Genomic DNA, 12,588 nt, shown 5'->3' on the forward strand with positions numbered 1-12,588 from the left:
ACCAATCACCAGAACAAATCACAATGAAGAAGACATTGATTTTTACTCAACTGTAAGACTTAAATGTGCATGTATCCTTCTATTCATTGAGACTCACTTGGTTGTTGTGACCAGTGACCCCGGACATAAATAAAACTTCATTTCTACAAAGAGCAACTTGGAATCTCGTTTTTCTAACATCTGCATCTGCCTTAAATCTGACAGTTGTGTATCATCATGGCTAAACGCGTTGCTGTGATTGGTGGAGGAGCCTCTGGGCTGACCTGCATCAAATGCTGCCTGGATGAAGGCCTGGAGCCAGTGTGTTTTGAGACCAGTGATGACATTGGGGGTCTTTGGAGGTTTAAGGTGAGTTCTCTTTCAAATCTACACTCAAGCTGTGCTTTATCAGCACTATGGGAATGTCTTTAGTCATGACCAGATGTGAATATGTGTAAAACAGCATCAAAGAATACACTAACAAGAAGCGGCACTCGATAGAACGTTCTATTGCAACACTGGCGCCCAGCAGTAGCCCTATATTTCCATTTTGTGGTGAAAGTGAGTCGGCAGTGCACTAGTTTCTATGGCAATATCAGCTGCTTTGTTAAAACAAAACGTACATTAAAGCTTAAATCCAACCGTAATGATGACAACACAGAATTAAAGCTGCAAGCAGCTTTTACCAGGGTTCAAGCATTTAACGCCTTTAAGCACATAGGCATAAAAATATATTATGTTTTATTTAGCAAACAAGTAACCACCTAAATCATAGAAGGAACTGACAATTTTCAGCCAAAACAGGCAATTTACCATTGAAAATATATGGATTTTAAAGCTTTATATAAGTTATAGCGCCAGCTATGGTCTGATCTCCATAAAATTGGCATTTAGAGTCTGATGCATGATGCATGAGCTCACTTAATTTTGTGAAGTTTTGAGTTTTTGTTTAGGAATGATAGGCTTTTAAGTATATTTTTCCATGCCCATTTTGTAAATGATCCTGTTATAGCGATCCAAAGAGTAAAGTTACACACTTTTTTTTTTTTTTGGTAATTATTGATCTAGGGAGTCGATAGAATTGTCCTACACTGGTTTCATTCCGATTGGGCAAAAATCCTTGGACTAGTTCGCAACAGTTTTTTCAAATATTTATGAATAATTAATGAATGGTTTGATTGGCAGCATTGAGGCAAAGTTGTCCAGCATGAGGAGATCTATCAAATGATATGCATATTGTGTGGATCTTTGAAAAAACACATCATTGCTGTTTTGTAAACCTTGTTAGTGCTAACTTGAGGCCAATTTCTTTCAAAATACTTACAGACCTCTAGGGTCATGATTTGAATATGCCCGCCGGGTTTCGTTTCAATCGGCCTCCATTAACCTTGTCTAATAGGTGCTCCATGTTTTTCAGTGTCCTCATAGGCTGTCATGCCCCCTTGGTTCAGGACACTGCACGGCAAATTTCAAGCCGATCAGACTAACGTTTGAGTAGTTTCAGCTGTTTTCGAGTTTTTATTGCTTTCAAGTTATAGCGCCACCTAGTGTCCAGTCTACGCAATTTTATTTTTATCATGACCAAAGTATGAGCCCGTTTTTTTGATAACTTTTGATATTTAGACTCCAGAGAACATCTCTGCACTGGTTTGGTTCTGATCGGGCAAAAAACCTAGGACTAGTTCACGAAAGTACGTTTTTCAAAAATCCCAAAATACCTGAAAATTTCAACAGGGTCACAAGCAAATCTGAGGCATGCGTCTCGTCTACCTTGAGCCAATGTTTCCATCGGTATAAAAAACTTGAGCTGGGGCCTAACAGTTAAATAAGTTATGAGCCACTTCGTACTTTTGACGAAATGGCGTCCCCGTCAGGCCGATTGGGGCGAGCCTTGGAGTACTACCAGCCCTCAAAGTTTCAAGTCCCTACGACTTACGGTTTGGTCTGGCCAATCACTTTTAGTGGAGAATGCTGTTAAGTACAAAAAGTATTTTTTGATATTAAACGTACTTAAGTATTGAAAGTAAAAGTACAAGTAAATGTAAAATACAAAAGGAGCAAAACATATTAAAAATTGTTTTATACACAGTTTGAACAGCAAGATTGTGTTCAATTTTAACTCTTACATTTTGTTTCTTTGAATTAAAAAAATGGCTAAATGTTTTTTGTAAGTTTTAAATATGAAAAATACTAATATATTAATTATACATTGATCGTTCATGTTAATTCATAGTGCATTATAACTAATGTAAGAGACAACTTTAAAATGTTAAAACGTAAATGTTGAAATTAAAAATGAACAATACTTTTATTAACCTTAATGTTACAAATTGACTCTTATTGTAAAGTGTTTTCATTTCCTATAAATCCAAACAGTCATGCTTAAAAATTACCATCTTTACACACAAAGGCAGAGCATGGGTCTATTATATGTATAGCCTACTTTCACACATTATTAGCCTCTTTTTTAGAATACTTGATGATCTAATCAAAATGTGTTACACAGTGCCGATAAATAACTGAAATCGAATACATTTCTGATTTATGTTTCTGTCGCTGCATAAGGATACAGTTTAAATATGCAACTTCACTGGATAATGAATGCATCAGCGAACAAATGGATATGAAATGAAAATGAATGGTAACAATGATATTAAACAGTTTGTGTTTTTGTCACATTGTTTTAACCGTTTTTTATTTTTAATTGTTAGCATCCTCTCAGCCTCGACGACAAACATACTGTTCACCACTAATGCAGCATCTAGTCAACAAACTAATTACTTTATAATGATATGAAAACATGTACTGTAGTGTTCACTGTATAACATACCGTTTTGTTGTCCGTTTTAAATCCGTTTTTGAAGTGTCCCGCTCTGTGCAGCGCAGCCTCACGTCACGTGTCAAAATAAACTAGGAGGCATCAGTGATAGTTTTTATTTCGCCTCTAGAGGCCGCTCTCGTAATGTCTCGTAATGACAGCACACTCTTCTCAGCCGCTCCAGCAATGGACGCAACGCGGAAAATGAAATCAACCGCGGTTGTGCGAGCACTTGTTTGCACATGCTTGCTTGCAGTCTGTGTTCTTCCGACTTTATTTTGTAGTAAGTAACGAAAATGCTTTGGGAAAATGTATCGGAGTAAAAGTATACATTTTATTTAGGAAATGTAGTGGAGTAAAAGTAAAAGTTGACAGAAATATAAAAACTCAAGTAAAGTACAGATTCTCCCAAAAAATACTTAAGTACTGTAACGAAGTATTATTACTTCGTTACATTACACCACTGATCATGTATTATAAGATCCATTGTAGGAGCCATACAATTTACTGGTGACTTAATTTAAAAAACTGTTCTATTGCGCTTCTGATTTGGCAGAGAAATTAGCAGATTTTGGGTGCGTTAGATGTGAAGGATTCTATGGTCCAGTTAGTATTTTCACCCCATAATGGCGGTCAGGCTACCGGAGTGCCATCTAGTGGCTGTTACCCAAAAAGTATCAGTGTCGCCTCTTGAGTTCTATACTATTTGACAGCATAAATGAAATTTACCTATATTTATAACCTGCATGATGTCACTGAAATGCGTCATAGGCAAGGCTATAATTAGGTCTTTAGTCTTCAGAGGCTATACTTTGAAGTGTGCACACTATGGCAGTGTTGCAGGTAGACCAGGCTAACCTGCTGAAGAAAGGCTCAAAAGCAGACTGTGGTGAGTTGCGCTTCCCCTCATAAAAACTGGGGAACGGCTCGTCACACTCAGCAGCCTCATAGTATCTAACAATTGCCCCTTCTCAATATCCCCACATAAACATTCCTCTGGTTCTTCAGGGGGCAACAGTTTACAGCAAAATGTTAGGTGTTCTGTTAACTAACATCCCCTCTAAGGGAAGTATCAAATTTAGTGCTCATTTCAGAAAAATTGGCAGCGAGATTTCTGCGTGTGTTTTAAAGACCGTAGAAAAAAGACACAGAATCCAATTTATTTGTTGTTCTCCATGTTTAAACGGTGTGGTCTCCACTACCATGAAGCAGGGGCAAGCGACTTTACTGTCACAAGAGCTGCAGTATCTTCTGGAGGAAATGTTTCCAGAGAGTCAGGTTACTTCAGCAGATACTTCTTAGTTCCCAAAAAGGATGAAGGGCTGCGTCCCAATTTTTAGATGAAGGGCTGCGTCCAATTTTTAAGGCTTAAACTATTCAGTCAAAGCTCTCAAGTTCAAGATGTTAACTGTAAAGATGATCGTGTCACAATTCAACATCACAGTTGTGTCATGAGCCGGGTTTAATTGTCTTCTTATTTATTCCAAGAAGGCGCGAGCATTTTGTCTTCGTTGATTGTCTTTGCTATTTCTCCCTGCTGTTTGTTCGTGTCTTTGTTGGATGATTAACAACCTGTGGCATTTGTCTGTGTTATCTCTTAGATATCGCTGTCTTGTAAGGCTGTTGTGGTTTTGGAGTTTTCCTTGTGGTGTTTTTGAGTGGTTCAATAGCTAGATATGCGGGTTGGGCGGGTTACGGTCCCGAGAAGTGTAGCTGGATTCCAGTCCAGGACGTCCTGGAACACTCATTCATCAAAGACTTCCTTCGTTCTCGCCAGTCCTCTTCCTCTGGAGTGCCTGTTTGTGTGTTATCCCAGTCTTAGTCTCAGTCCCAGTCCCAGTAGCTGTCTCGTAATCCATCTATCTGAGCACTCTGATCTACGAGCCTGGTTCCTTCCATCCGCCAGGCTTATTACTCACCACCTTCAGCCTGAGGTGCATCCAGATCTGCCAGCAAGCTAGTGTGCCCTGCGAGCTACTATCAGCGAGTGAATCCCCTTTTGGGTTATCCAGGTTACCAGCTGCAGCATCCCAGTGTGACGACACATTGCAGTCTGCCTAGACTTTGAATTGTTCTCTAAATAAACCATGCTCTTTTGTTTCTGGGTCTTTTGCTGTACACAACAAGTTGGCTCGACATGCTCAATCTCAAGGACACATATTTTCACCTAGAAATATTGCTACAACACAGGAGGTTCCTGAGGTTTGCTTTCGGGTGCAAAGCTTACCAATATCGGGTTCTGCCATTCAGCCTAGCCCTATCACCCAGGACAAAATGCATGGATGCAGCACTGGCTCAATTGTGACTCCAAGGCATTCACATTTTGAATTACATAGATGGCTGATACTAGCACAATCACAAGAGATGGCATTACAACACAGAGATGTCACACTAGCTCATATGGTTTCTCTAGGGTTGAGACTAAACGAGAAGAAAAGTGTTCTCTGTCCTTACCCAGAGAACGACATATTTACGGTTCATATGGAATACCACTTGTCTGGCTATCACCAGATGAAGCTCAATTTAAAATTGAACGTTGGTCTGGGGAGTCTGCTATGTATTTTCTACTGCACAACAGGCGTGATCAACGAGCATTATTCACACAATTGGATAGTCCTTCAACCAATCAGATCAATGATCCAGGTAACGTACTTTGCAGAGCAACGCGAAAACTGCAGATAGGTTAAGTTTGTATTGGTTTGTAGCATTGATCAGCGGTTTGCAGATGCAGCAATGGCATCGAGCAATTTTTGCATGTTGTGCAAAAATACATGAAAGTGAGTGGTATTTACACCCACTCGAGCAATTTGTTTGCTAAACTAAAGAAGCCATTCAGTATCGTCAAGGTAAAAAAGACTTGGATTGACGGTCATGTGAGAAATGGGTAAATCAGTTTTCAATCGGTGTGTAACAATCATATTGCACTTGGAACACATCTCGACTTGCTGTCGCTTCTCTATCGTCATCGTGTTATACCCACCAATAGTGAGCAAGGTGGATAAGCCAGTCTGTGATTGGTTCCCGCAAAAATGTAACAGAAGCAGTAGAAATGAATGTACAGGTTTCAAGACTGAGTTGCCAGATGAAATCAAATCGCTGGCAGATCAGGCTGGGTTTACCCAGTCTAGGATTCCACCATGATCCGGGCACAATCGTCTCCCGCTCGAGTTGAGTCCATTCTAACCACCCTTCAGCATTAAGAAATGTTAGGTCTCATGGCGTCAGCATCCTCTGTAATTCCTATGGGCCTTTTGCATATGAGACTGTTTCAGTTGTGGCTAAGAGCCAAGATATTTTGTCCAAGCAATTCCTCACGGCAAATAAGGGCAAGGGCATGCGCTGAGTGCTTTGTGCCCTTTCTGAAATCCATATCTATGGTAAGTCACGTGTTAATGCTTTGTGCACATTTAGAAATCCATGTTCATGATAAGGGCTTAATGCTGCGGCTTTCTTCCCATTCTATGTGGCTCAGACCCTGGTTCTTCACCATGGGTCCAACTCTATATGCGTTAATGTTGCAAGATGCTAACAACAAACGCTTCCCAAAGTGATGTGGTGAGGTCATCATCTCAATTGGCACATTAATTGCCTCAAAATTGACCAGTATATACCAATCGGGGAATAGAAACTGTTATCCCAACTGGAGATGTGAAACCCTCTATGTTTGGCCCCTGAGAGGAACCAACTGAGGGACACAGGGCTTTCAGCTGATGTTATTTTGAATGGCTAAGGCTCCCTCCACAAGATTAAGTCAACTAACCCTGTTCCCTGAAAATGTGGGAACAAGAAGCTGCGCTTCTTTGCTGCACTGGAATGTCCCTGGACTGTTATTTATACAAAATATCTGCAGATGCTATAAGACATATGAAGAAAAGAAAGAGGCCAAACACTGAACCCTGAGGCACATTTAATTGCAGACCATCAATAAACAAGATGCTGCGAGAAACTGATCCATTTTTGCTTCTTGTTTTTGCATTTTAGGAAAATCCTGATCCTGATCGTGCTAGCATTTACCACTCTTTGATTACCAACACTTCAAAGGAGATGATGTGCTACAGTGATTTCCCCATCCCTGCCCACTTCCCAAACTACATGCACAACTCCCTGATCATGGACTACTTCCGAATGTATGCTGAGCACTTCCAGCTCACACGGCACATCCTTTTCCAGGTCTGGCTTAAAAGCAAATGTGAAGTTAGAAATATACTGTACATCATATTTATTTTAGGTTTTTGGGGTTTCAAAGATTTACATGTTTTGTGTTTCTTAGACAAAAGTCCTTCATGTTACACCAAGGCACGACTTCTCTCACTCTAGACAGTGGGATGTAGAGATAGAGTCCAAGGATGGTCTGAGAGAGAAGCAGGTGTTTGATGCTGTGATGGTCTGCACCGGTCTCCACTGTCACCCTCACCTCCCTCTTAAGGACTTTCCAGGTGCAGTACATATGATGACCATGCAAAGAGTCTATATGCAAAGTCAATAAAAGCCAATCTAGGACACTCATAGTAAAAGTACAAGAGTCATTAGGGCCTAATCACAGCTCTTGTACAACTGTTGTAGCATTAAGCAAAATCTCAGGCAGTTGTACAGAAATATTGTTTTTCAGAAAGTGTATATATATACTTGCTATATTATAATGGATAATTATTCAAATCCTCTTTTTAGGAATAGACACTTTTCAGGGGAAATACTTTCACAGTCGTGACTACAAATCCCCCGACGAATGGCGAGGTAAGAGGGTAGTTGTGATTGGCATTGGGAACTCTGGAGGAGATATTGCTGTAGAGCTGAGCAGAATGGCCAAACAGGTGATATACCACAATTACTATGTAAATGATTATACTGTATTAATTATTATACTCCTATTAAAGCTCCTGTATTCCACATTGTTTCCCTTTCTTACTTTATTCCAGGTTTATCTGAGCACCCGAAAGGGATCTTGGATACTAAACCGTGTTGGAGACAATGGTCTTCCATCAGATATGATGTTTAATAACAGAATGCGTGTTTGGATTAATCAAATGTTGCCTGTTGGATTTATCAACAATGTGGGAGAGAAACAACTTAATAAACGTTTTGACCACAAGCTCTATGGGCTCCAGCCTGCACACAGGTACTCTGAACTTATTTCTGATGCAATTAAACTTTTCATAGTGTTCTATATAATGTCTTTTGATTATTTCTCAGAGTTTTCAGCCGAGAACCCATGATCAATGATGATTTACCACACCGGATCCTCTACGGTACCATCTCAGTCAAGCCGAATGTTCAAGAGTTTCGTGGATCAAGTGTGGTTTTTGAGGATGGCACAGTTGAGGATGACATTGATCAGGTGGTGTTTGCCACAGGCTACACTTTCTCATTCCCCTTCCTGTCTTCACATGTAATTCCTGTCTCAAAGAACAAGGTATCCCTGTACAAATACATGTATCCCCCAGCACTAGAGCGCCCAACTTTAGCCATGATTGGTCTGATCCACCCTCTGGGATCCATTATGCCCATATCTGAGATGCAAGCGCGCTGGGCGACACGTGTTTTTAAAGGTATCAAATCATAATTCCGATCTTCTACACAGAAAACTAAGGGTATATTCATGTTTATATAATTCAGAACAACAAATTATTCTACTAATATTTAAGATTTCTATCTCCTAAAATGTTACCCCTAGATTTATTTAACCTCAAACCTTCCTAGGTGTACATGACTTTCTTCTTTCTGTTGAACACAATCTGAGTTTTATTAATTAATAAGTATCCTGACACATTTGAGCTTTATCATAAAATTAAACTTGAGTATGAACTCAAGTATGAAGCACAAGAAAGTGCTCCAATCCATTATAAATGTACTCCACACCAAGAAAAATATCCATATTTAATAAGTTATAGAGGAAAATATCTAGCTTCACTCTACGAACAGCGTAACAGACACTTTATCATAAGAAGGTGGTCTGGCGGAAGCTTCAGAAGGCCTTTATTAACCCCCTGAAGCCGTGTGGAGAACGTTTATGATGGATGGATGCACTTTCTTGAGCTTCATACTTGTCGTTCCCATTCTCTTCCATTATGAAGCTTGAATGTGTCAGGATATTTATTAATATAGATATTAAGCAGAAAGTAACATACACCTAGAATGGCTTGAGGGTGAGTAAATCTTGGAGTAAATTTCATTTTAAAGTGAACCAATCCTTTAAGCCAAGGTTCTCCAAACTCGGTCCTGGAGGGCCAATGTCCTGCAGAGTTTAGCTTTAACTTGTCTCAACACACCTGCCAGGATGTTTCTAGTATGTCTAATTAGACCTTAATTAGCTGGTTCAGGTGTGTTTAAATGGGGTTGGAGCTAAACTCTGCTTAAAGTAGGCATCTTCAAACTCATTTCTAGAGGGCCACTGTCCTGCAAAGTATTTTGACAATTAGACAATGACATTTTGTCTCGTTTTGTTCTTGTCTTGGTATTTTATGAGTGGTTCTGAAAGTTACAGTATGACATAGTACTTAAAAATATTTTTCAGGATATTCTTATTTTTTCTAATTCTTTCTTAACATGTCAGAACATTAAGTATAGTGTTTTTGTACATAACAAACTGTGCTATGCTCACTAGGACTGTGTAAACTGCCTCCAATAAGTGCAATGATGAAGGACATTAAAGCAAAAGAGGAAGCAATGGCTCAAAGGTTCTCCACACTTCATCTCACATGACTTTATAACACAGCATTTACACAATTTCTACAGTTATATAGAAATGAAATTTCAGTATATCTTGATGACTCTTAATCACACTGTCATGCAGGTTTGTAGCTGCCCAGAGACACACCATCCAGGTGGACTACATCCCATACATGGATGAGTTGGCTAAACAAGTGGGTGTCCGTCCTTCTATCCTGAAGCTGGTCCTGACAGACCCTAGACTGGCTCTGAACATCATCTTTGGGCCATGCACCCCGTACCAGTTTCGCTTACACGGACCGGGCCAATGGGAAGGTGCGCGCCAAGCCATCCTAACTCAGTGGGATCGAGTCACCAAGCCTCTGAAAACACGCTGTGCACCGGAGCCGCAGTCACAACGCTCCTCTCATTCACTCATATTCTCAGTGTCAGTAGCAGCGCTGCTGTCTGCTCTGTATTACAGCAGGGCCAGTCTGCACACGCTCATAGCAGACCCTTCATCACTCTTGGACACGATCAGGGCTCTTGTACCAGTGACTAAACAGTGATCATGAAATATATATCAGACAAACTTAAAATACTTTTTATGAGATCTAATATTATAAGAAGTGTGCTTCAATTAGAGTAAACTGTAGTCAAGATCATGAAAATGTTATAATTGACACATTACTTATATAAAATACTTGAATCACAAAGTGCCTTAAGATTTGAAACACAGTTACTGTATAAAGAACATTTAACTTCATTTTAAATAATTGATTTTGTGTAGTTTTGTATGTAATAATTTTGCACTATCAAACTGTTTTGTTGTTAAAGTTCCATGTATTCATGGTGCATCACTCTCAACTGCTGCAGTTGTTAGCATGTCTGTTTCACATGTTAATTTACTCAAATATGTTGATATTGAAAAACTTGTTAATATTTAAAGCAGTGTAACTATAATATAATTTTGATTATATAAATTATCTTTTACAGCCCTCTGAGAAATTTTAATTCTCAAAATTTTTACATTCCCCTGAGCAATTCACATTTGTTCTCAAAACTTTATTGCACACCCCCCCCCCCCCCCAAATAAAGGCTTCTCAATTTTTGCGATATATTCTTTTCATTATACTCATTTTACTTACTATAAGTAACTCAACAGTTAGTGATAGCTAGTTGACATGTAGTTGCAAAATTACCTACAGTTTATATGTCTAAAGCGGACCATAAATAAATAAAATAAAATGTATAAAACATTAAAAATAAAACGTTTACTGTAATTTTGTCTTCAGTTATTGATACATTCCCAGGGTCAGTAATTCTCTGTTGGGAATATAAAGACACTGGTCCTTACTTTTGGAAGAGAGTTGTAATCGTTGGGATTAGGAATTCCGGTGGAGACATTGCCGTGGCGTTCAGCAGAGTGTGTGAGAAGGTGTCTAAAGTGTTTTCCAATATATTTTTTACAGATATTTTTAGAGTCTCAGCAGGATCAGAATCAGTATATAAATGAAGGAGGCGCATCGCACCAATAAACAAATTAGTGACTGAGTAACGTGATCAACTGACTCTTCACATTAAATATTAAGTGAAGTTCCTAAATGTAATTTAGGGAGGAATGTGTAACGATGAGGGAGTCAGAGTAAGATCCACATGCAAGGCTTTATTAAATGTTGAGCGTGGTTGTACAGGCATGGTCAAATGGGGGCGAACAGGAACATTAGAGACAGGCAGGATCATAGTCAGAATACAGGCAGGGGTCAAACGGCAGGCAGCTATCAATCACAGAACAGGAGAATCAGACGGATCAAGAACAGGAACAGACAGGAAAATAGGGAAACAGGATAAATGCTTGGAAATGTAACACTGGGGAAAACAAGACTTTGCGATCACGTGATGAGGGTGTGAGTCTTTTATAGTCCAGGTAATGCATGGCAGCTGGGTGTGGTGATTAGTGTTAGTGATTGGTGGAGTGAGTGTAGGTGAATGGCAGAGAGGATTATGGGGAATGTAGTCCGGAAAGTGACAGGAACTGACGGTGATCGTGACATAACGCCCCCCTCCCGGAAGGCGCGTCCTTGCGGCGTAAAAGGAACAGCTAGGGAGGGGGGGGGTGCATTGGAGACCTGCATGCAGACAGGAACAGGGTCCCCAATGCAGGTCTAGGAACTTGGGCAGCCACGGAGAGTCAGGTGTCATGGGCAGCCACGGAGGGTCAGGTGCCATGGGCAGCCACGGCGGGTCAGGTGGCTTGAGCAACCACGGCAGGTCAGGTGGCTTGGACAACCACGGCAGGTTAGGCGGCTTGAGCAGCCGCAGCAAGACTCCGTAGATGACCACGGTGGGTCAGAGTCCATAAACGGCCATAGTGGGTTACAGTCCATGGGCGGCCATAACAGTTCCAAGGCTGATGGCGGCAGTGGCCGGGCAGGGTCCCCACCCACAAGCTCCCCACCCCTAGGTATACTGCCCCCCCAAAAAAGTTCTTGGGGTAATCAATGGAGGCCGTGGTGGGTTCATGGGCAAGGAGCTCGGGTGGCACCAGCAGAGCAATGCGCTTGGGTGGCGCTGGCAGGGTAAGACACTTGGGCGATGCTGGCAGGGCAAAGAGTTCAGGTGGTGCCGACAGGGCAAGGCGCTTGTGCAGCGCTGGCAGGGCAAGGAGCTTGGGTGGCGGCGACAGGGCAAGGCACTTGGACAATGTCGGCAGGGCAAGATGCTTGGGTGGGGCCGGCAGGGCGAGGAACTCGAGTGGCACTGTCAGGGCAAGGAGCTTGGGTGGCGCCGACAGGGCAAGATGCTTGGGCGCAGCAAGAAAGACCTCTGGAGTGGACTCCGGGCCCACAGCGGGCTCTGGGACGGCCTCCGATCCCTGAAGAATGAAAGAAGCCTTCTTCCTCCTCCTCTTACGTGGATGAAGCGGTGGCTCAGTGTACACCTCCTCTGTGGATGCTGCAGCGGCCGCACGGGCTGGAGCGGGCTCTGGAGCAGACTCACTGGCTGGAGCGGGCTCCGGAGCGGACTCACTGGCTGGAGCAGACTCACTGGCTGGAGCAGACTCACTGGCTGGAGCGGGCTCACTGGCTGGAGCGGGTTCTGCAAGGACTAGAGTGGGTTTGGTGGAGGCAGGAGCGACCATCTTG

The 12,588-nt window shown here is 41.6% G+C and overlaps 1 protein-coding gene across 1 annotated transcript; it reads left to right on the forward strand.

The window, feature by feature from the left end:
* Nucleotides 1-210: 210 nt before the first annotated feature.
* Nucleotides 211-10,011, forward strand: LOC137019387 (flavin-containing monooxygenase 5-like). Its single transcript, XM_067384795.1, has 8 exons — nt 211-348; nt 6,779-6,967; nt 7,068-7,233; nt 7,466-7,608; nt 7,714-7,913; nt 7,988-8,343; nt 9,399-9,471; nt 9,588-10,011. Exons 1-8 carry the CDS (start codon nt 217-219, stop codon nt 10,009-10,011), a joined length of 1,683 nt encoding a protein of 560 aa, XP_067240896.1. The 5' UTR covers nt 211-216.
* The last annotated feature ends 2,577 nt before the right edge of the window (nt 10,012-12,588 follow it).

Source organism: Chanodichthys erythropterus, chromosome 4 (assembly GCF_024489055.1).
Source record: "Chanodichthys erythropterus isolate Z2021 chromosome 4, ASM2448905v1, whole genome shotgun sequence".
Classification (NCBI taxonomy): domain Eukaryota; kingdom Metazoa; phylum Chordata; class Actinopteri; order Cypriniformes; family Xenocyprididae; genus Chanodichthys; species Chanodichthys erythropterus.